General features: G+C 42.6%; 1 protein-coding gene across 1 annotated transcript in view; it reads left to right on the forward strand.

Moving 5' to 3' along the window:
- The window catches only part of LOC124722012, a 190930-nt gene that overhangs the window by 124435 nt on the left and 40197 nt on the right, over positions 1 to 26298 (forward strand). Inside the window, exon 12 of the mRNA XM_047247189.1 lies at positions 22564 to 22724. Within this exon, the coding sequence (XP_047103145.1) occupies positions 22564 to 22724 (161 nt within the window). The remainder of the gene's footprint in view (positions 1 to 22563; positions 22725 to 26298) is intronic.

Raw genomic sequence — 26298 nt, forward strand, 5'->3', positions numbered from 1 at the left:
CTAACCTCTTCCGTTTCAACGGTGGAACTAAAGTGCTGTGGCACACTATTTATCGGGTTGCGATTACAGCGCTATCTGTTAGCAGCTTTTGGAACTATTTCTAAACTTCTTTACAACCTGTATAGAATTCTCGCAGCTTTCACAATAAACATATCGTTTATTGCACTCGTCTATCGATCTCATTTTTCGAGACATTTAAATCTGAAATAAGGACTCCTTCGCTGGACATTGGACGAAACAATATGTTTGGTGACTCTTCTAGGAACGTATGCTTCCAGAACACTAACAGTAAACCACACCGTGATGCAGAACGTCTCTCTTGCAGCATCTACCATGGAGTCGGTTGATCATCTCCACGACACTTTCTTCCTCACTAAATGAACCCGTAACGAAACGTGCTGCTCTTTACTATTTCCTCTAACAGTTCTATATGGTACAGATCCCATATTGATGAACGGCATTCAAGTATTCCCGCTGCGAGGACTTGTACAGCAGCTCTTTTGCTGACGGTCTACATTACCTGAAGATCCGTCCACTGAATCTCAGTCTGGCACCTGCTTCCCTGCGACTACTTTTATGTGGTCGTTCACTTTAAATCGCTCCTACGAATAGCTATTTTATGGAAATAACTGCTTCTAGTGATTGTCCTGCAATCGTGTAATCATACAATAATCAGGGCCCGTTTATGGCACAAGCGAGGCAAGCCGCCGTGCGTAACACATTTAGTAGCGAAAACTGACGCGGGCGAAAATACGCAAGGGAAAAAGAGGGAGGGATGGGCGGGGGGGGGGGGGGCGCCAAATGGTAAGTCTTTTGCGTAGAAAAATGTTCTCGAACCAGCCGTGACAATAATGGGTCTTTGTGTGTATCTATGCGCAATACGTTACATTTGTTTGTGTTGGTGGTCAAGAACCATTCCTTACACCAAGGTCGATCACCTGCAGATCTTCCTGCATTTCGGTACAATTAACTTCTCTTTATAAAACAGAATCATCTGTCAGAAGCATCAGGAAACTTCCGAAGTTGTCTACTATGTCATTTACATATTGTGAAAAGTAAAGTAATGGACCTGCGTATAACGTTCCCTTGGGGTACTCCTGAAGTTAATTTTACGTCTGAATATTTCTCTCCAGTGAGAATGACACGCTGTTTTCTGTTTGCTAGAAACTCTTCAGTCCAATCTCAAAGTTGAAATGATAATTAAATCAAGCCCCCAAGCTGTCGACAGGCGTTGATATACCGGTACATCAACGGGGACAGTTGAACATGTGTGCCCTGACAGGGACTCGAACCGGGGATCTCCTTCTTACATGGCAGACGCTCTATCCATCATTTTTTTTTTTCGTTGCGTTTGGTCTGGGCGGACGTCACAAGACATCCGTTCAAGTTGATCGTTGATTCTTTGACTCAGTTTTTTTTTATTACAGAGAGCACGCAGCCCTCTGACCGAACACGTTGAGCTACCGTGCCAGCAAATCTCATTTTGTTCGTTGCATCTGCTCGGGGCGGACGTCGTAAAACATCCGTTTAAGTTCGTTATTGATCGATTAACTCAAGTTTTTTTTCATTACAGAGGGCAGCTAACCCTCTGACCAAACACGCTGAGCTACCGTTCCGGCATTATTCGTTGCGTTTGTTCGGGGCGGACGTCCCATGGCACCCGTTCAAGCTCATACTTGATCTGTTCACTCAGTTTTTTATTACAGAGGGCAGCTAACCCTCTGACCAAACACGCTGAGCTACCGTGCTGGCAGATCAAGACCCTAAGCTCAACGGGGACAGTTGAAAAATGTGTGTCCCGACCGGGACTCGAACCAGGGATCTCCTGCTTACATGGCAGACGCCATCTGAGCCACCGAGGTCACATAGGATAATGCGACTTCAGGTATTTATCCCTTGCACGCTCCCCGTGAGACCCCAAATTCCCAACTTAATTTCCACACACTACATTCATAGTGCCCCTGCCCATTACACTCATTACTCGCGGCAGTCAATCTTACCGAGTCCCGTAAGAGTTCGGGCAATGCGTGTGCATCCAGCACAGAAGAAGAAGGTCAATGGCCGGTTAGCCTTAACTACACTCCTGGAAATGGAAAAAAGAACACATTGACACCGGTGTGTCAAACCCACCATACTTGCTCCGGACACTGCGAGAGGGCTGTACAAGCAATGATCACACGCACGGCACAGCGGACACACCAGGAACCGCGGTGTTGGCCGTCGAATGGCGCTAGCTGCGCAGCATTTGTGCACCGCCGCCGTCAGTGGCAGCCAGTTTGCCGTGGCATACGGAGCTCCATCGCAGTCTTTAACACTGGTAGCATGCCGCGACAGCGTGGACGTGAACCATATGTGCAGTTGACGGACTTTGAGCGAGGGCGTATAGTGGGCATGCGGGTGGCCGGGTGGACGTACCGCCGAATTGTTCAACACGTGGGGCGTGAGGTCTCCACAGTACATCGATGTTGTCGCCAGTGGTCGGCGGAAGGTGCACGTGCCCGTCGACCTGGGACCGGACCGCAGCGACGCACGGATGCACGTCAAGACCGTAGGATCCTACGTAGTGCCGTAGGGGACCGCACCGCCACTTCCCAGCAAATTAGGGACACTGTTGCTCCTGGGGTATCGGCAAGGACCATTCGCAACCGTCTCCATGAAGCTGGGCTACGGTCCCGCACACCGTTAGGCCGTCTTCCGCTCACGCCCCAACATCGTGCAGCCCGCCTCCAGTGGTGTCGCGACAGGCGTGAATGGAGGGACGAATGGAGACGTGTCGTCTTCAGCGATGAGAGTCGCTTCTGCCTTGGTGCCAATGATGGTCGTATGCGTGTTTGGCGCCGTGCAGGTGAGCGCTACAATCAGGACTGCATACGACCGAGGCACACAGGGCCAACACCCGGCATCATGGTGTGGGGAGCGATCTCCTACACTGGCCGTACACCACTGGTGATCGTCGAGGGGACACTGAATAGTGCACGGTACATCCAAACCGTCATCGAACCCATCGTTCTACCATTTCTAGACCGGCAAGGGAACTTGCTGTTCCAACAGGACAATGCACGTCCGCATGTATCTCGTGCCACCCAACGTGCTCTAGAAGGTGTAAGTCAACTACCCTGGCCAGCAAGATCTCCGGATCTGTCCCCCATTGAGCACGTTTGGGACTGGATGAAGCGTCGTCTCACGCGGTCTGCACGTCCAGCACGAACGCTGGTCCAACTGAGGCGCCAGGTGGAAATGGCATGGCAAGCCGTTCCACAGGACTACATCCAGCATCTCTACGATCGTCTCCATGGGAGAATAGCAGCCTGCATTGCTGCGAAAGGTGGATATACACTGTACTAGTGCCGACATTGTGCATGCTCTGTTGCCTGTGTCTATGTGCCTGTGGTTCTGTCAGTGTGATCATGTGATGTATCTGACCCCAGGAATGTGTCAATAAAGTTTCCCCTTCCTGGGACAATGAATTCACGGTGTTCTTATTTCAATTTCCAGGAGTGTATATGAAGATGGTCCGAAAGAACAGATAACATCTTCATATAATCAAAGTTGGTCTTATATTCCGTACGCTCGAATTTTATTCAGTATGTGGCAGTGCGGAACTGATCGAATGCCTTGATGATGATGATGATCGTATGGCATTGTTGGCCGGGAGGCCCCATGCGGGGAAGTTCGGCCGCCTCTGAATCTCATGAACGAACAGAACGAGCTAGGTGTCACAAGGTCGTCGTTTTTCAAAAATGTTCTAATGTGTGTGAAATCTTATGGGACTTAACTGCTAAGGTCATCAGTCCCTAAGCTTACACACTACTTAACCTAAATTATCCTAAGGACAAACACACACACCCATGCCCGAGGGAGGACTCGAACCTCCGCCGTGACCAGCCACACAGTCCATGACTGTAGCGCCTTATACCGCTCGGCTAATCCCGCGCGGCGTCGTCGTTTTTAGAACCCATGTTGACTTCTATAGAGGAAGTTTTCGGTTTCCAGAAATGTCATAATACATGAGCATAAAACACGTTCCAAAATTTTACAACAAACCGACGTCGGGGATATAGGCGTATAGTTTTGTGCATCTTTCGACGACCCTTCTTGAAAATGGAAATGACCTATACTTTTTTTTTCAATCATCAGGAATACTTCACTCCTACACTGGCCTTCTCTCTGTTGAGCGATTTCAGTTGCTTTTCTATCCCTTGATCACTTATTTCGATATCAGCTATTTTCTCATTCGTGCGACAATTTGAATGAAGTACCACAGTGTGATCTTCTTCTGTGTAACAGTTTTGCTAAACACGTTCAGTATTTCGGCCGTTTCTGTGTCGTCATCCGTTTCAGTACCATTGTGGTCATAGAGTGTCCGGAGAGACGGCTTCGATCGTTTTACTGATTAAACATAAAATCAAAACTCCTTGGGATTTCCTGTCAAGTCGGTAGAGAGAATTTTACTTTCGAAATCGTTGAACGCTTCACGCATGGCTCTCCTCACATTAATTTTGACCACATTTAATTTTTGTGTGCTAGGTTTTAGCTACGTTTAACTATGCAATGAAGTTCTCTTAATTTCGTAGTAGCTTTCCAACACAATGGCGGGTCTTGTCCATCTCCCTCAACTTTGCTTGGTACGTGACCTGTCTAAAGTGTATTGTATAATGCACTTGAACTTTTTTCATTGATACTCAGCCTTATTAGTGTTGGATGTGAAAATTTCACGCTGAACGCTCAGGTAATCTGTTTCCTGTCGCTCTTGCTGAACAGAAAGCTCTTCCTACCTTTCTGTACATTCCTAATTACAGTCGTAGTCGCCGGCCCATGTGGCCGAGCGGTTCTAGGCGCTACAGTCTGGAACCGCGCGACCACTACGGTCGCAGGTTCGAATCCTGCCTCGGGCATGGATATGTGTGATGTCCTTAGGTTAGTTAGGTTTAAGTAGTTCTAAGTTCCAGGGGACTGATGACCTCAGATGTTAAGTCCCATAGTGCTCAGAGCCATTTGAACCATTTGAACAGTCGTAGTCAGTGATGCTGTAACGCCTTTGATCACTGATTCACTGTTTCTGCGCTGAGTTGAAAAGTTCGGGTCTGTTTGTCACACGCATTTAACATATTCGATTCACGAGTCGTTCTCTGATTAACTGCTCAAAGTAATTTTTGGAGAAAGCATTTGACAATTTCACGCGATTCCCTACCCCTTATACCTGATCTAATGATTTGAGTCTCCCAGTGTATAGCCTCCGCAGTTCGTGGTCTCGCGGTAGCCTTCTCGCTTCCCGAGCACGGGATCCCGGGTTCGATTCCCGGCGGGGTCAAGGATTTTCACCTACCTCGAGATGACTGGATGTTGTTGTGTCGTCTTCATCATCATTCATCCCCATTGCGGTCGGAGGAAGGCAATGGCAAACCACCTCCACAAGGACCTTGTCTAGTACAGCAGTGCGGGTCTGCCGCATCGTCCCATACACTCTGTGAAGGAGTATGGGACTTCACCAACATCAGTCTATACCTGGTAAGTTGAAATCTTCACCTAATACTGCAATATGTTATTATTTACAGTGCATAGTAAGCAGATTGGAGGACATAATCTATTGTGGCTGTTAGTTTCTGAAATAATATCAACAAGGAGCAGGAATAAAATGCACGGAGCAAAAGATTATTTACAACTTACATAGGAACCAGACGGTAGCTATAACTTGAAGGGCATGAAAGGAAAGTAGAAGCGAAAGGAGTGAGACAGGGTTGTAGCTTATTCCTGTCGTTATTCAATCTGTACATTACGCCTACAATAAATAAAACCAAAGAAAAATTTGGAGGTGTAATTAAAGTTCAAGGAGAAGAAATAAAAAGTTAGAGGCTCACTGATGACAGTATAATTCTGTCAGAGACAGCAAAGGACTTGGAAGAGCAGGTGAAATGAATGGATAGTGTCTTGGAAGAAAAATACAAGATGGACATCAACAAAGGCAAAATAGGGGTAGTGATATGTACTCCAATTAAATCAGGTGATACTGAAGGAATTAGATTAGGAAATGTGATACAAAGAGAAGTAGAAGAGTTTTACTATTTGGGCAGAAAAATAACTGACGATGATCGATACAGAGAGGTTGTAAAAAGCAGACTGCCTAAAGCATGGAAAGCATTTCTGAAAAAAAAAAGGAATTTGTTAACACCTAATATAAACTGAAGTATTAAGAAGCGTTTTTTGAATGCTATTCAAGTTGTATATTAATGGCCGTGCGGACAGTATTAATAGTAACCTCAGACTTTCTGCAGATGATGGGGTTATGTATAATAAAGTACATTCTGAAAGAAGCTGCACAAATATTCAGTCAGCTCTTGATAAGATTTCAGACAGGGTCAAAGATTGGCCATTAGCTTTAAATGTTCAGAAATGTAGAAGTGTGCACTTGAGAAAAAGAAAAAACGTTGTATCCTATGACTATAATTTCTGTAAATCAATGTTGGAATCGGTCAGCTCATACATATATCTGGGTGTAACACTTTTCAGGGACATGAATTGGAACGTCACATAGGCTCAGTCGTGGGTAAGGCAGCAGACTTCGGTTTATTGGCAGAACATTAGAGAATTGCAATCAGTCTACAAAGGAGATTGCCTACAAATCACTCGTGCCACCAATTCTACAAAACTATTCAAGTATGTGGGACCCATACCAAATAGAACTAACAGGGGATACTGAATTATACAGAGAACGGAAACACAAATTGTCACATGTTTGTTTGACTCGCAGGAGAATAGCAGAGAGATGTCGCAAGAAATGAACTGGTAGATTCTTAAAGATAGACGTAAGTTATCCTGAAAAAGCCTACATACAATTTTTCAATAACTTGATTTAAATTATACCACAGCCCCCTAAATATTGCTCCCTTAGTGATCGTGAGGACAAGATTAAATTAATTACAGCACGCACGCGGGCATTTAGAGACTCATTCTTCCCGCAGTCCATACGTGAATAGGACAAGAAATAGCCCTAATAACTGGTACTCTGGGACGTATCCTCTGCAGTGCGCTAAACAATGGTTTGCAGAGATTGGATATAGATGTATTTGTCTGGTGTGTAGCCGTGTAGGAAAGTGAAACGGGAAGAATAAGCAGTTTAGACAAGAAGAGAACAGAAGCTTTTGAAATGTGGTGCCAAGGAAGAACGATGAAGACTGGGTGAGTAGATCATATAGCTAATGAGGAGGTATTCAGTAGAACTGGGGAGAAAATAAATTTGTGGTACTATCTTACTATAAAGCCTAGTCTACATGACGACACTGGCTTGAGCCAGTCGTTGCATGCAACGAGTTGCACGCCAGTGATTTCGTATATGTCCATAGACACGGCGCCACCAGTGTGCACTTCAGTTTCGTCATTTTGTGAGTGCCATAATCGTGCGTAAAATGAAAGTTTTGGCAGCTGTACGAGTTGTCAGGAGTTAATGCTTGTTTTCAGGAAATCACCGCATATGACAAGACATTTAAAAAAATAAGAAACGTGTTTGGGTTCGTGGCTGAATAAAGGAAAGACGTCAGCTCAGTTGGTCAGCGACCGTGCTGAAAGAAATTGTACTGGAAGACCATATAAGTTATTTTAATTTTTTTAGCTACAATTTGTGAACGTAAAGCACTTCTGTGACATTCTAAATAAATTAATACTGAATAAAGAATTCAGCTTTCCAGAATTCTGTAAGCTTTTCTCCTGTGAACTATTTTTCTTAAAAAAGAATCCGCCAACTCGTACCATGGAATTTTAGTCTTGTAGACGTGGGCTGTTCTGCAGCCAGATGTTTTGTTGCGTGTATTTTTCTTAATTCGTTTTTGTATGCACTCCTATAATTTTAATTGAGTGGATTTTGCTCTACAGCTCATGTATTGTCTATCAGTCCATGTGGAGATCGAGTATGCCAGTCTCAAGCGCAGCAACAACTCGCTACTTGTTTTGGTAGTCAACATAATTACAGTCCTACAGAACATCTATGCACAGCACTTATAGTCTTATACCCATAACAGGAACGGTTTCCTCCGTTCACTACTTCATATTTCACTTTGTTTACCCTCTATCTACACACCTAACCTCAATACTCATGCAACTAGTGTCGTCAAAGTTGGAACAATCCGAAAATCTTTAGTTTCACAATGTGTTGCGCAAACGTGCTTCGCGCATGCGCACTGGCTGGTAACCCAGTTGCATGCAACCCAGTGTCGTCGTATAAACTAGGCTTAAGAAGCCGGTGGTTGATATAAGGCATTCTGAGACATCAAGGAATCATCAATTTAGTACTGAAGGGAAGTGTGTGTGTATGAGGGGGAGAAGGGAGGGGGCTTTGAATTGTAGAGGGAGATCAAGAGATGAATACAGTCGGCAGATTCAAATGTATGTAGGCTGCAGTAATTCTTCGGAGATGAAGAGGCTTGTATAGAACAGAGTAGCGTGGAGACCTGCATCAAACAAGTCTTGAGACTGAAGACCGCAACAACGACAGCAATCAATACTGGCAGAGAACTAGCTTGATGATGTTTGTGTTTTCTCTCAGTGATTCAGACAGGTTAACCGGTACCCTTTACAAAAATAACATATTTTATCGCAGTGAACAAACATTCAGCTACTCTTAGATATTTTACTGTTGCCACTGTTTGCAGTGATTTATTGCATGTAGGGTAAACAGCCTATTTATGTGCAGTATGTTACATTTACTCATGTTGAGGGTCCCTACACCAAGCGTGTGTCTTCTGCAGGTTTTCCTTCATTTCGTTACAGCCTTGGCGTTGTGACCTTGTCAGTAGTAGACTGTGGTTCCAAGCATCAAGGAAACTTGCGGTCTCCAAAAAGATCGTAATGCTCAAGCATAGAACGTGGTCTATAATTGTGCAACAGGTTGGCAACAGCTATATAGGGCTATAGTCATGTGCATATGTTTGGAAATGGATCCCACGCCATTCTTCCACTGCTTGTAAGGCTTCCTTGCTCTAGCAACCTACGATAAACTGCTTCTAGAAGGATAGCAAGTTCTTTTGAGTACTCTATATAGAACACGGGTCCAGTTGCCTTTCCTTTGATGAGTGAATGTAAGTGATTTTCTATTCAGCCATCACTTCTCTCTATATCTCATTGCGGCCTTCATCCAATGACTGAAACTACGATCAGTACGGTACTACGATCTTCTACAGTGAAACAGTTTGGGAATAGCGAATTCAGTATTTCAGGCTTCTGTCTGCAATCCTTATCCTGCATCCTGCATACCAGTGAGATCACATAGCGCCTGTGTGCAATTTGTTAACTAAAGCTGGTCAGTTGACAGAAGGGATAGCGAGGAGCGGATGAACCAAGCCCCGACCCCTACATAAGAATGCCAAGGGGTGAGGAGCCGTGTAGGGGGAACACGCCTCGCATGTCAGTCGCAGTTCAGGCACCTTCACCTGTGCTGCATGCTTTCGCTACAGTCGATGTTACACACGGAGGTAAAAGCCGCCTAAATGTTATTCGTAATCGAAACTGAAACTGTTACGCATGTGGATGTCTTATATACACTGATCAGCCATAACACTATGACCACCGACCTACTATCGATATAAAACCGTCCAGGCGATAGCAGCGTCACCTAGTGAGGAATGACTGCTAATCAGACACACACGGTGCATGAGGTATCAGTGAGTGTGCTGTCCATGTGTAGAATGTAGATAGTGTCGGAAGTTTCATGCGGCTTTTCGCGGATGATGCTGTAGTATACAGAGAAGTTGCAGCATTAGAAAATTGCAGCGAAATGCAGGAAGATCTGCAGCTGGTAGACACTTGGTGCAGGGAGTGGCAACTGACCCTTAACGTAGACAAATGTAATGTATTGCGAATACATAGAAAGAAGGATCCTTTATTGTATGATTACATGGTAGCGGAACAAACACTGGTAGGAGTTACTTCTGTAAAATATCTGGGAGTATGCGTACGGAACGATTTGAAGAGAAATGATCATATAAAATTAATTGTTGGTAATGCGGGTACCAGGTTGAGATTCATTGGGAGAGTCCTTAGAAAATGTTGGCCATCAACAAAGGAGGTGGCTTACAAAACACTCGTTCGACCTATACTCAAGTATTGCTCATCAGTGTGGGATCCGTACCAGGTCGGGTTGACAGAGGAGATAGAGAAGATCCGAAGAAGAGCGGCGCGTTTCGTCACAGGGTTATTTGGTAAGCGTGATAGCGTTACGCAGATGTTTAGCAAACTCAAGGGCAGACTCTGCAAGAGAGGCGCTCTGCATCGCGGTGTAGCTTGCTGTCCAGGTTTCGAGACGGTGCGTTTCTGGATGAGGTATCGAATATATTGCTTCCCCCTACTTATACCTCCCGAGGAGATCACGAATGTAAAATTAGAGAGATTCGAGCGCGCACGGAGGCTTTCAGACAGTCGTTCTTCCCGCGAACCATACGCGACTGGAACAGGAAAGGGAGTTAATGACAGTGGCACGTAAAGTGCCCTCCGCCACACACCGTTGGGTGGCTTGCGGAGTATAAATGTAGATGTAGATGTAGATGGAGAAGGCATGCGAGCTATCTGAGTTTGACCGAGGGCAGATACTGATGGCCCGGAGGCTCGACACGTGCATTTCGGAAACTGCACGACTTGTCGGGTGTTTGAGGATTGCTGTGGTGAGTGTCTTCAACACGTGGTGAAACCAGTGTGCGATTTGTGCTTTTACCAGTGGGGGGGGGGGGGGGGGGGAGGGATGTCTTAGGGGGTTAGTATAATTACATATGTTACTAGCTTGGACCGTGGCGTTACCCATGGTTAAACATTTATTTATAAATAGATGCTAATGCCGAAACTCACTATTCACGCGTATGCACTATCAGAAAAGCCATCCCTTGTTATATCTTTAAAAGTACATTATAGATAAAGCTTATTTACAGAATCATCTACATACATGTATACGACGGGAATTCAAAAAGTAAAAGGCATATTTGTGAAAAGCTGCACTTATTCTGATGATAGAAAACTGAAACATGCGTTATTTTTCTACGTAACCTCCCTGGACTTCAATGCAGTTTTCCCGACGTTTTACGAGGTTTTTTTTTATTTCATCAGAAAATACGTTTTTCGGTCGCATCTGTAACCAATTTTGCACCGCAACAATGACGTCTTCATCACTTTCAAATCTTCTTCCCTGTAGTGGTTCCGTTAAGGATCCAAACATGTGAAAATCGCTTGCAGCCAGGTCTGGACTGTATGATGGACGTTGCAGCACCTCGAATTTCAGCTCCTTTATTGCGTCGGCTGTCCGTTTGGCAGAATGTGGGCGAGCTTTATCTTGCTGCAGGATGACACCTCTTCACAGTTTTCCACGACATTTGGATCTGATTGCAGATTTTAGTTTCGTACGCAACACATCACATCCACCATACAATACAGACCTGGCTCTAAAGCCTCGTTTACGCTGGGGCGACGTCTTGCAACATTGTGGCATGCTACGGAAATGTGGCGTGCGTCGTCTTGTAGCATGCTACAACAGGCAACATCTTGCGGCGTATGTTGCATACGGCAGGTTAATTTATACCAAAGCCACAGAATTTGTGCCACACGTGTGCCACGTCGGTCTTACAGTATAAAGGACGATAAAGTATCGCAGCGCCGGCCTACTTGGTACTTGCACACGCAGCTAACAACGGAAATGAAAACCAAAGGAAAAGAAAACGATGGTTGAAGAGAAGAGTATTTAAAGAAGGTCCACGAAATAGTATCCAAGGAACTAGAAGCAGACGATGGTGCGTTATTTAGTAATGTGTGCTTTCCTCCCAGGCGCGTTAGTCCGCGCCATACCGTTGCCAAAAGGTGACCTAACGATAAATGTTCGCACAGGTACCGGGTCGGTCACCACCCTGTGTCAGGGCCCGGGGTGGGAATTTCAGTCCCCGGTTCACCCAACTCTGCGGTACGACTGCTGCGGTATGACTGCCACACTACTTCCCTCGCAAGCTCGAAAGTAAACGGTTGACGCACCTTAGACGAAAGCAACAATGACAACATGAGAACGATGTTTCGAAATGCTTAACTATTACATAACACTTTTTCAAAATTAATAAGCAAACATATTAACAGTAAGACTGTATTAAAAACTTTCAGTGTTCGGCTTCACAAATTTAAATTATATGTAAAGTTTTACTCCAGTGCGTGGGAAATAAACATCCCAGGTTGGGATGCATAAACTAAAGCCAGAGGAGGGGATGGTCTGATACAGAGGGGGGGAATCCCCCCCATCTCCCCCTGCAGATCGCACACTGGGTGAAACCACGTCCAGACGTCGTGGGGTTGGGCACCTCATTACAGATGTCAGACGTCGTAGGCTGGGCAGACTGGCAAAAAAGGACAGGCGGCGAACTGTAGCGGAACTAACACCAGACTTTAATGCTGGGCAGAGTACAAGTGTGTCTGAACACACAATGCACCAAACGCTCCTAACAATGGGCCTCTGCAGTTGACGACCCATGCATGTGCCAATGCTACCACGACATCGGCAATTACGACTGAAATGGGTATGTGACCATCGCCATTAGACATTGCCATAGTGACAGAGCGTAGAATGGTCTGACGAATCCCGGTACCTTCTTCATCGTGCCGATTGGAGGGCGCAAATCTATCGTCTTCCACGGGAACAGCTCCCTGAAACCTGTACGGCGGGATGGAGACAAGCTGGTGGTGGCTCTATTATGCTCTGAGGAACATTCACGTGGACATCTGTGAGTCCAGTAGAGCTCGTGCCAGGCACCATGACGGTCAAGGAGTATCGAACACTGGTTGCAGACCATGAACATCCCTTCATGACGATCGTGTTTCCCGATGGCAGTGGCATATTTCAGTAAGATAAATGTGCCATGTCACAAGGTCAGGAGTGTGATAGAGTGGTTCGAGGAACACAGTGGCGAGTTTCAATTGATGTGCTGGGCCCCCAGATCGCCAGATATGAACCTGATTAAACACATCTGAGATGTGATTGAACGTAGCATCAGAGCTCACCACCACCCTCCCTGGAATTTACAGGAATTAGGTGACTTGTGTGTGCAGATGTGGTACCGACTTCTTCCAGCGACCTACCAAGGCCTCACTGCTTCCGTTAAATCACTTAATAAATGCAAGTCTTCCGCTCCAAACTGTATACCAATTAGGTTCCTTTCAGAATATGCTGATACAATAGCTCAACGTGTAACAATCATATTCAACCGCTCGTTCGACGAAAGATCCGTGTCCAAAGACTGAAAAGTTGCACAGGTCACACCAATATTCAAGAGAGGTAGTAGGAGTAATCCACCAAATTTTAGGCCATATCATTAAGGTCGATATGCAGCAGGATTTTGGAACATATATTGTGTTCGAACATTATGAATTACCTCAAAGAGAGTGGTCTATTGACACATAGTCAACACCGATTTAGAAAACATCGGTCTTGTGTAACCCAACTAATTCTTTATTCACACGAAGTGTTGAGTGCTATTGACAAGGAGTTTCGAACTGATTCCGTAAATCTAGATTTCCAGAAGCCTTTCGACATTGTACCACACAAGCGCTTGTAGTGAAATTGCGTTCTTATGGAGTATCGCCTCAGTTATGTGACTGGATTCGTGATTTCCTCTCAAAGAGGTCACACTTCGTAGTAATTGACGAAAAGTCATCGAGTAAAACAGAAGTGATTTCTGGCGTTCCCCAAGTTAGTGTTATAGGCCCTTTGCTGTTCCTTATCTATATAAACGATTTAGGAGACAGACTGAGCAGCCGTCTTAGGATGTTTGCAGATGATTCTATGGTCTATCGTCTAGTTAAGTCATCAGAATATCAAAACAAACAGGAAAACAATTTAGGAAAGATATCTGTAAGGTGCGAAAATTGGCAATTGATCCTAAATAATGAAAACCGTGAGGTCATCAACATGAGTGCTAAAAGGATCCGCTAAACTTCGGTTACACGATAAATCAGTCAAATCTGAAGGCCGTAAATTCCACTAAATACCCAGGAATTACAATTACGATCAACTTGAATTGGAAAAAACACATAGAAAATTTTGTGGGGAAGGCAAACCAAAGACTGCGTTTTATTGGCAGAACACTTAGAAAATGTACCGTAACACATCTGCTAAAGGGTTGCCTACACTACGCATGTCCGTCCTCTTTTGGAGTACTGCTGCGCGGTCAGGGATCCTTATCAGATAAGATTGACAGAGTACATCGACAAAGTTCAAAGAACTGCAAAACACTTTGTATTATCGCGAAATAGGGGAGAAAGTGTCACTGACATGATACAAGATTTGCGGTGTACATCATTAAAACAAAGGGGCTTTTCGTTGCGGCGGAATCTTCTCACGAAATTTCAATCACCAACATCCGAATGTGCAAATATTTTGTTGACGCAGACCTACAATCATCGTAATAAAACAAGGGAAATCAGAGCTCGCACGGAAAGATATAGATGTTCGTTTTTTCCGCGCGCTCTTCGATATTCGAATAATAGATAATTATTGTGAAGATGCTTCGATGAATCCTCTGCCAGTCACGTAAGTGTGATTTGCAGTGTATCCATGTAGATAGATGTAGATGTAGAACTGTCCCATAAAATCCTATTTACAAAGTATTAAATGAAGAATCTAGAGATATTCTTCATCCTGCTATTTATTGCTCTCATACGGACTGTGAAGACGAGATCAGAGTAACTACAGTGCACCCAAAAGCACTTAAGAATTATGTGTATTTGTTATTACACACAATGCTGACAATGGGGACGAATATGAGGGAATGGAGTTTAGGGGGTCTGGAGCCCCTCCTCCCCCCCCCCCCAACCCCCACCCTTATCTTACGCGAAAAACTGGAATATTACCCGAATATCCGCTTTGTGAAACCCGTGCCACATTTTAATAGTCACGCACTGTAATTAACTGAGACAGCAACAAACTATGGAGTTGCAATGCAATAAAGTGGGGTTTCACCTCTCCCACATCCCCTTCCCCCCTTCACGGGCTCAGTCCGGAACCGCGTGACTGTTACGGTCGCAGGTTCGAATCCTGCCTCGGGCATGGATGTGTGTGATGTCCTTAGGTTAGTTAGGTTTAAGTATTTCTATGGGACTGATGACCTTAGATGTTAAGTCCCATAGTGCTCAGAGCCTTCACGGGCCCACCCCATCGCTATGCGCGCAACGGGCTGATGTGCAGCTTCGCTCTGGGCAGTCAACAATTAACGGTGACAGTTTCGGGCGTCTTGAGTCAACCGAGCTTAAACTTCGCGTGCTTGTGTTTGATTAGTCACGCTTGAAAAAACAGTGAAACCGGACAAGTCAGAAATCTGTTTTGGGGTTAGATCATCGGGGAAGGTTTTCTTGAATTCATCTACGCAGAAGATGTTTCAGCTCAAGCACTGGCAGCAACGATTATAACGCATTTCATGTCTTATGACTTGGATATGGATAAATTTATTGGGCAGGGCTTTGATGGCACTACAGTGATGAGCGGCCGGTTACGAGGCGTGAGAACAACATTTGTAGAACGATACCCAAGAGCGCAATTCAATTCAATTTATTAGCGTCCTTGTAGTACATCATCGAAATGACATAGGACTTGTCAATAAACATTACAATTTAAAATACATATACATGAAAATTTATAATTGAATTTACTTGTCACTTAGACATTACAATTTTAATAGAACTTTTAGAACATTAACATAAAAATATACCAGTAGGATAACAACGTACAAAAAAAAAAGTTAGTGATTCTCACATCAAAGATTATTTACATTCTTACATTAACACTGTTTCACACTTTCATAGAAACAGCAAGTATTTAAATGTGAGCAATTACACATATTTATTATGTCAGGGAAATATTAACTGCACTTTTATTGCCAACGATTCATAAACTCTTCAATACTGTAAAAACTATTGCTCAATAACATGTTTTTTAATTCTCTTTTAAATATGTACAGTTTTGGTATTATTTTTAGTTCTTTGGGGAGAGCACTGTATAGGATTTTGGGTTGGTATACTTTCTAATCCCCTTTGTAACCCATGTTTTGGTTTTATGTTTAGTTTTGACTCTTTTTATAGGAAAGGCAACATCGAAGCAGTGTTTGTAGCTTTCAAGGAATGAGTCAAACTTTCTGTTGACATCACCACTTGATTCACTACCCCAGTTGTTATTTTCCAGAATGTAATTAAAAATTCTTATTCTGTCATCATTTATAAATCTCCTTTCTCTGTAATTGTTATTGATAACAGGGTCCTTGTAAGATGTGACATTTAAACTCAATTTGATACCCTTGTGATCCGAGAAACCAGTGTCAATTACTTCAGTGTTATATTCACACTTGTCCTTGTTTATAAATACTTGATCTATTATAGTTTCAGACATATTTCTGCATCTGGTAACTTCATTTACAGTTGCCATCATATTATGACACAAAAACAGATTGCACAGTTGCTGTTGTTTACTACAATCATTCTTAAAGTTAACATTAAAATCACCAAGAAAAATTACATTATGTTTAAGTTCATTCAGCAGTCCCTCAAGGTTTTCCATAAAAATGGCAAAGTTGCCCAGTGGTGATCAGTACAAACAAACAATAGCAATTTTTAATTTGGTTAGCTCACATATACTGTATTCAAAATCTTTTTCTATGCATTTTAGTTTACATTTAATTTCTTTTGATTCCATCCCTGTCCTAACATAAATACATGTCCCACCCCCTTTATGGTTGATTCTACAAAATTTGCTAATCATTTCAAAATTTGGAATAATTATGCTAGACGCTTGCATTTCTTTTACCCAGTGCTCACTTATGCATAGTATGTTAATGTCTTTTAGATAGTCAGTTAATAGAACTTCTATTTCAGCTAATTTACTTTCTAGTCCTTGCACATTTTGGTATACAACTGTTAAATTTTCATGTAGTGGATTTGCTGCCCTATTTACCTTTGTACTTTCTTGTTGCTGACACTGTAAAGATTCTGCCTTTTCTTCTTCTTCAAATTGTGAAGATCCCATAAAAAATAGTCACTACGCACAGCAGCTCTTCTTATCCTGAGGCTCTTCCTTTGAGATGTCTGCAGAGCAGCTGATGAGTTTCTGGATCTAATTGAATGGTTTTTGGCTGTTGGTCTGGTTGCAGTCCTAGTTACAAGTGAGTGTGAAGCATTAAGTGTGTTGAATGTGCTGACAGCTTCATCCTTGGAGGTTTCAGGTGCACATGATTTTACACTAGGTTTGTAGGCTTTCTCATCTGAAGAAATTGTTTCCTCTTCAACTCTGCTGGATGTTCCTGACATTTCTGCTGGTACCCCATATTCTACCACTCCTTGAGATACTGGTACCGGTATGTTAGGTATCTCTCTCATCTTAGACGTTTCCTTGCAAATTTCCATTTGCTCAGTTACTGCTATGGTGAGGATACCAGGCAGTTTGTGTTGATCATTGAGATTATTTATTGTTTTCATAATTTGAGCACAGACATACAGTTGTCCTGCTCTATTTAGAAGATCTCCACTGTTTATGAAATGTTGTTTTCTGAAATCTACCTGGACAAATGTTGAATTTGGGTAGCACTTAGTTATTGTGTGAAGCAGTCTGTTAGTTTTTTTTATTTCTTCGTTAACACGAGATTTCTAAAAAAAATCGTATGGAATGCTGGTTACCATCACATGTACATTTTTGAGCTTTTCGAGCGCCTCTCTTAGCGCTCGTCTTGCTGATAATACATCATTGCAGCGGACGTCTGCTCCGCCCCCTAGGATTAGAACACAATCATTTTTCTTTATCTTGATACTTAGATTTTCGCAGTTGTTGACGATCTCTAAACTGTGTGGCGCACGTTCTTAATTTAGTTCCAGCTCATTCACGCGCGACACCGATGATAAGGAACTGTGTCGGAGCAATGAAAACTGCAGTAAACCTTTTTCGACAATCTCCACTTCGGGAGCCGGCCGCGGTGGTCTTGCGGTTCTAGACGCTGCAGTCCGGAACCGCGGGACTGCTATGGTCGCAGGTTCGAATCCTGCCTCGGGCATGGATGTGTGTGATGTCCTTAGGTTAGTTAGGTTTAAGTAGTTCTAAGTTCTAGGTTCTAGGGGACTGATGACCTAAGATGTTAAGTCCCATAGTGCTCAGAGCCATTTGAACCATCCACTTCAGGACAACCTTTTGAAGAAAATTGCGGGACAAATCAACTCTTCTCATTTGACACTTATCGCCTTTTGTAAGACGCGGTGGACCGAAAAGCATGTGGCTGTCAAAAGATTTGCAGAAATGCTTCCTGTAGTGCGCGCAATGCTTGGCACTTCAAGACGATACATGTAGGGATGTCGCCACTTCACCATACCAACTGCAGACCACCTTAGAAAATAGTCAATTTATTGTGTCGAAATTATACGAAGAAAAGCTTTTTCGTATACAGCGAAGCTAAACAAAGCAATGCAAAAGGTCACTGTTGACTTGACCAATGCTTGCAGCTATGCTAAAACAATAAAATAAATAAAAAATAAAATATCCGGAATGAAAGTCAATTCTCAATCCTTTTTGAGCAGGCAAAACAGATGACTCTGAGTGACATAGCTGTTCCAAGAACGACTGGAAGGCGATCCCAGCGCAGCAATGCACCAGCAGAAACTGCTGAAACGTATTACCGCCAATATGTCTTTTGCCCTTTTATTGACATGTGAGTATGGAACTCGATACTTGTTTTAAACATGAAGAAACGATCGAAGGGATTTAGATGCTTTTGTCTGAGAAAACCAGTAATCACTCCAGGACAAAAAGATAGCACAAATACTTCTGGGTGAAAATGCTGGCACAGAACTTCCGAGTGAATATGAGATATGGCAAAATCACTGGAAAAGTGTAGAGAAGAAATATGCCATTGCAAGAGAAGCTATTGATCAGTACAATGAACAGTTTTCCCTTTGATAAAAAAACTTGTCATCATTTTAACACTCCCAGTGTCACTGCGACCCCAGAAAGATGTTTCTCCACTTTAATGAGGCTAAAAACTTATATCAGAAATAAAATAGGAGATGACAGACTTACTGGTCTTGCTCTAATGAGTGTTCATCTTGATCTGGCAGTACATCTAGATTCCAAAGAAATCACAAATAAGTTTACAGTGAGATGTGAAAGGCAAGTCACTTTTGTTATTTACTAAATTACAGTAACTTATGACCTAAAGTTACAGTCAAATGTCAAAGTGTCACAAACGTAAATATAAATATAGAATTCTGTAATAACGTTGTAATATTTTATTAAGATGAACGTAAACAAAAGCTAAAAAAGGATAATGGAATGTAGTCGAATTAAGCCGGGTGATGCTGAGGGAATTAGATTAGGAAATGACACACTTAAAGTAGTAAAGGAGTTTTGCAATTTGGGGAGCAAAATAACTGATGATGGTCGAAGTAGAGAGGATATAAAATGTAGACTGGCAATGGCAAGGAAAGCGTTTCTGAAGAAGAGAAATTCATTAACATCGAGTATAGATTTAAGTGTCAGGAAGTCGTTTCTGAAAGTATTTGTATGGAGTGTAGCCATGTATGGAAGGGAAACATGGACGATAAATAGTTTGGACAAGAAGAGAATAGAAGCTTTCGAAATGTGGTCCTACAGAAGAATGCTGAAGTTAGATGGGTAGATCACATAACTAATGAGGAGGCATTTAATAGAACTGGGGAGAAGAGGAGTATGTGGCACAACTTGACAAGAAGAAGGGACCAGTTGGTAGGGCATGTTCTGAGGCATCAAGGGATCACAAATTTAGCATTTGAGGGCAGCATGGGGGGTAAAAATTGTAGAGGGAGACCAAGAGATGAATACACTAAGCAGATTCAGAAGGATGTAGGTTGCAGTAAGTACTGGGAGACGAAGAAGCTTGCACAGGATAGAGTAGCATGGAGAGCTGCATCAAACCAGTCTCAGGACTGAAGACCACAACAACAACAAAGTTAATTATATATTTTAATAATATGTAAAAACCTAAAATTTTACATTTTTTTCTTTTGCCATTCATAAATATGTTATTACAGACATTATGTATTTTTATTTGAAAGTGCCTAGATTAATTAGTGCTTAACTGCAGCTTTACTTGCATGTGATGTGTATTCTAATGTGCTTATGGGATTTTTAATTTTCAACTGATTGATTTTATTGGGGAAACAACAGTGACTTTTTATGGCATGAATGAGATTATGAGCAAAATCCAGTTTACCTTCCTAAAGTCCAGTGTTCGACACTCCCCTTTTAAAAGCGATAGGTATGTCAGTGTCAGACAACATTATAACAAAAAAACTTTACCTACCTCAAAACACCTTCCCACACTCTACAGGTGAATTACTGAATGATAATTTTTCATCATCATTGACTCGCAAGTCGTCGAAGTGGCGTCAGCTAAAAAGGACTTGCACTTTCTGCGGCCCAACACCCCTCATGGGGTCTCCCAGCCAACAATGCCATACGATCATTTCATTTCATTGAATGATAATTTTTTATTCATTTGTTTTATTTTATCATGAATTACATTGACCCTAGTAGCGTTAGAGTAGTTAGGATATGACATGAGTCAGTTTTTTTACAGTATTTACAATTATAAATTTTGCATAAAATTTACAGTAATGGATATAGTTGAATAAAATGTGATAGATTTATAATAATGCTCATATCAACTGAAGTTACATTATATTACATAAAAATAAATATGGTACATAATTGAACAACACATCAGAATTAATATTTACACATACACTTTGAGAAATTTATATCAGTAATATCTTAATATTTGAAAATTAATATAGATTTATGACAAAAATAATTCATATTTATGCTTAAACTAAATTTAATGACTCAGTTATACAATAACTACACACATGCATGCTCATTTGTGCTAAAAACCCACCAGTTGAGTGGAATGACTTTTGTAACTGGTATTCTTTCGACTTGCTCTTGAATTTTGGTGTTTCAGGGGCAACACTCTTCATGTCTATAGGTATAGCATTGAAAACTTTCATTCCTAAGTAATTACTTCTTTCTGCACAAGGGTAAAGTTTGTCAAGTTACTATGTAAGTCCAGATTTGACCTCATACTGTGGCCATGATATGCATTATTGGTTTTGAAAAGAGAGTGGTTTTTAACAGTGAAACATACATGGGAGGAGATATACTGAGATATCATTGTAAAATATGTAGTTTTCATAAAAGGTTCCTGCAAGAGCATCTTGGATGAACAGCATTCATAATGCATATAACTCTCTTCTTTTGTCAGGGGTTGATTACCCCAAAATATGATCGCTTAAGACAACAGTGTATCCTTATGTGCATATGATGCAATTATGTGTAAGGCAAAAGTCGTAGAATGAAGTCTTTTTGCCAGATCTAGGATTTGGTTGGGCCAATTTAATTTGATATCAAAATCCAACAAGATCTTAGCAGAATCCATTTGCAGTACTTCATGGCCATTGCACTTCATATTATGTTCCTAATGTGTCACATGAAATTGCACATAACGATGATGATGATGTTTGGTTTGAGGGGTGCTCAACTGCGCGGTTATCAGCACCGTACAAATTCCCAACCTTTACTCAGTCCAATTTCGCCACTTTCATGAATGATGAGGACAACACAAACACCCAGTTCCCGGGCAGAGAAAATCCACAACCCAGCCGGGAATCAAACCTGGGACCCCGTGATCCAGAGGCAGCAACACTAGCCACTAGACCATGAGCTGCAGATGTCTTGCCAAAAACCAAACTGACATTGACTGAGAATGTTGTGACTGACAACTAGCCTGAACACCAGTTTCTTTAGGTCTTTGGAAAAACTTGTTAGCAGGGACATTGGGCAGTAATTTGTTACAGTTTTTTCACCATTCTAAAAAAGTGGTTTCACACATGCATATTTAAATCCCAGTGGGACAATATCTTGTGTAGTGATTCACTAAATATGTGACACAGAACTGCACTTATATAAACATGACAGAGCATAGATTTCTTATGGAAATATTATTGACTTCAAAAGAACTTTTTGCTTTCATGTCTTTGACTGTTTTCTTGATCTTATTAAGGATGATATGAGGCACATAACTTTGGTTCCATTAGCTTTACACAGAAGGGCTAATCCCGTCACTCACTGAGCCTTTGCAGCCAGTTTTCTCAGCAGCTGTTAAAAATATCTCTAGCTATATAGCTGTTGCAATATTTCTACACTGACTTATATCTTTATCAGAAATACAATCCAATTTTTTCCCACTCTCCCTGTTTACAACTTGCCACATGGTTTTTACTTTGTGGCTCAAGTTGTTAATTTCAGATATGATGTGCATATTTTGGGGCTTTTTTTAATAATTCTTTTTAAAATATTACAGCACAATCAATGGCTCACCTTTTTTATAAGACATCACATACTTTTAGTGATTCTTACAAAGAAACCTTAACTTGTGGTACAATGCTAAACATCCTCTGTCATGCACTTTTGAAGTACTCTGCTTTATGTTTTTCAGTATCAGCACAACAAAGTAATCTATAACTAAATAGTTTTGCTGGATTTCTCTCCCACAGGGCATATGCTGCACCCTATGGTGCAGAAAGAGAAAACTGTGAACTAAGTGATCGTGATACAAAAGATTTTGATATCAATAATCCACTATATTTTGAGACAACAGGAGACTATGACTTCTATGAACGGTTTGGTGGAAGAATTGCAGGAGACTGTCTTGATGGTAAGCTTAATTTTTTCATGCTTTACAACAATTCAAGGGCACCTTCCTCATTCTTTACTTTCTTCTTTATAAACTTTACAATATGGGTGCCCCCCCCCCCCCTTCTGTAATTAATATGATTCACAGAATCCAGTTAGTTATGCCCTACCCCCTTCCATGAGTCACATCATATAGCAAACCAAAGTGTGATCATACAGTGTATAGTTTACCAACTGGTGCTTAATTCCTTGCTGACATCTTAGTTTTGGGACTTTGATCATGATCTTAGGCATCATCTTCTGCATAACAATCCACCATTTGCTGTTGGAAACATCATCAGTGGCTATGTAACTAGGTTTTTGAATCTCCAAATGTAATTCCTCTGAAATTGCATATTTTCTTAAGCATTCATCATCTGAGAATTTGAACACATTTCCATATCCTCTGATGTCTTCCATGATTAGACCCATAATAATCTGCAGAAAAAATGCCTAAGGTTATGGTGTAAATCTCAAAAATCACTTGTCATTGAGAATTCACACTTCTAAAATTGCAGAAAATAAACAGTGTTGAAAACTTCTGTCACTGGATTCTATTATACTTGGTTCATCACTGTTTTGATATTTTTGAAGAAAGAACATTTCATGGTATAGCCTCTGAAGTGTTGCAGGTGCTTGTTATATGAATTTTCCCCTTAGCTCAAGATTACTTTAGTATCCCTAGCACTATCTATAACTTTCCTTTCTTTTTAGTACATTCAACATTCAATCTCTCTCTCTCTCTCTCTCTCTCTCTCTCTCTCTCTCTCTCTCTGCCTATGAGCCTTGCATTCAGGAAGATGACAGTCCACATCTGGCCATCTTGATTCAGGTTTTCAGAGATTTCTCTAAATCACTCCAAGAAAATGCTGAAATAATCCCTCTGAAATCACACAATGAAGAGGTGTGAAAGTGTGGATTGGGAGGGGTGACAGGACATAGGAAGGGGAAACTGTTGGCTCGAAGATGTGGGGACAGTGGGTAAGTGGAGAATGAGGCCATGAGGATTATGGAAGCAAAGGATATTTTGCAAGAATAACTCACATCTACAAGTACATAATTCAGGAAAGTTGATGCTGGGTGTAAGGATCCTAATAGCACAGATTGTGAAGCAACTATTGAACTTAAGCATGTTGTGCTCAGCAGCATGTTGTGCCACTAGATGGTAAACTTTGTTCTTGGCCGCAGTTTGACAGTGGCTATTCATTCTACTGGACATATGACTGGTTGTCATGCTGACATAGAAGTCTGTGCAGTGGCTGTAGTAGAGATGATGTAACACATGGCTGCTATCACAGGTTGTCGTGCCTGTGATGGCACAAGATAAGTCTGTGACATGACTGGAGTTGTAAGTGCTGAATAGGTGAAACAGACAGGTCTTGCAACTGTGTCTTCCACAAGGATATGACACTTGTGGCAAGAGGTTGGTAGTGGGAGTGGCGTAAGGATAGACTACAATACCATGTAAAGTGCATGGGTGATGGAATATCACTTTAGGACAGATGAGAAGGAACTTGGGTAGGATCTCCCTCATTTTCAGGCATGATGACAGATATTCAAAGCTCTGGCAGGGGTATGGTTATTTACTACCCCAGGCCAGGGTGATGTTGGGTGATGATATGGGTGCTCCTTTGTAGAGGATTCATGGGGTTGGTGGGAGGATTTGGATGTGTGAGAATATGGCATATGCGATCTGTCTGCGGATTAGGTTTGGTTGGTAGTGCTTGTCTGTGGTGGTCCTCTTGAGGCCTTCAGGTTCACCCATGGGTGGCCAGGCTTCATTGTACCGATTTTTTTGGTGTGGGTTCTGTCAAAATGCAGGTACTGTCAGTCGTTTGTGAGTTTAATATGGACAGAGGTGTGTATGGAGCCAACAGAGAGGTGGAAGTAAACATTCAAGAAGGTGGCACATTGGCTGAGGAGGACCAGCCTAAGTGGATGGGAGGGAATGTGTTGAGGCTGTGAAGGAATGAGGACAGTGTGTCTTGGCCCCAAGTCCAGTTCGTGAAGATATTGTATATCAGCCTGGACCAGACAAGAGGTTAGGGGTCTTGGGAGGCTAGGAAGGTTTCCTCTAGATGACCCATGAACGGGGTGGCATAGGAAGCTGCCGTGCAGCTGCCCATGGCTGTGCCGCTGGTTTTTAATATACCTTCCCCTTGAAGGAGTAGCAGTTTTGTGTGAAGTTATAGCTGGTAAGGCTTATTAGGAATGGGGCAGTGTCTTTTGAGTTGGAAGGACATTGGGAGAGGTAGTGTTCAATAGTGGCAAGGCCGTGCGCATGAGGAATGTCAGTATATAGGGAAGTGTCATCAACAGTGATGAGTAAGGGTCCAGGTGGTAAAGGGGTGGGGATGGTAGAGAGTCAGTGAAGGAAGAGGTTGGTATCTTTGATGTGAGAGGCTAGGCTTCAGGCAATTGTTGGTCAAAAGAGCAGAAACTCGTTTGGTGTGAGTACAATAACCAGCTACAATGGGGCATCCAGGATTGATGGTTTGTGGATTTTGGGGAGCATGTAGAAAATGGGTGTCATGGTGACACTGGAGTGAGCAGAGAGGTGGACTCAGTGGACAGATTCTGGGATATACATAAAGATTTCAGTAGTGGTTGGAGGTTACATTGGACTGCTGTGATGGGATCAGTATGGCAGAGCTTGTAGATGAATGAGCCAGACAGTTGGTAGTAGCCTTCTGGCAGGTAGTCACTATGATTCATCACTACCAGTGGTAGAACCATTGTCTGCAGGGAGTATAATTAAATTAAGGTTTGTTTTGATGTTGTGAATAGTTGTCCTTTCTTCTATTGAGAGATTTGAATTCTTGGGAAGGTACCTGGAAAAGGATGGTGAGCCCAAGTTGGAAGTAAGGAACTCCTGAAAGGTGGCCCATGGGATGGCTAGGTGGGAGGGAGGAGGGTCGCAGTTGATGTGTTAGACCATCAAAATCCTGAGCTGGTTGGAGGGCCCTGCTCATAATGCTCCAAATGTTCTCAGTTATGGAGAGATCTGGTGACTTTGCTGACTGAGGTAGGGTTTGGCAAGCATGAAGTCAACTCTCACTGTGGACAGAAGGGCATTCTTGATGCAATGTAAGCCCAGGGTGGCTTACCATGAAGGGCAACATAATGGGGTATAGAGTAACATTGAAGTACCACTGTGCTGTAAGGGTGCTGCGGATGACAGCCAAAGTGGCCAACCAAGAAAAGGCATGCCAAACCACCAATCCAGGTTGTCTAGCATTATGGCAGGCATTAGCCAGGTTGGTATCCCACTAGTGTCTGGGACATCTCCCAACACATCTTCGCTGGACATCAGGGCTCAATTCGAAGCAGGATTCATCACTCAAGACAGTTATACTCAAGAGATTCCAGGCCAGAGATGTGTCTGTAAAGACCCTGGACAGTGGTGGGATGCCATCCTGAATGTTGTCTGCTATATGGCCTGACAATCGAGGGTGATGATCTGGTGTGCCATTTCTTTTCATAGGAGGACCCCTTTGGTTGTCATCCGCAGCACCCTTACAGCACACCTGTATGTCACCAGTATTCCACTCCCCATT

Source organism: Schistocerca piceifrons, chromosome X (assembly GCF_021461385.2).
Source record: "Schistocerca piceifrons isolate TAMUIC-IGC-003096 chromosome X, iqSchPice1.1, whole genome shotgun sequence".
NCBI classification, from domain to species: Eukaryota; Metazoa; Arthropoda; class Insecta; order Orthoptera; family Acrididae; genus Schistocerca; species Schistocerca piceifrons.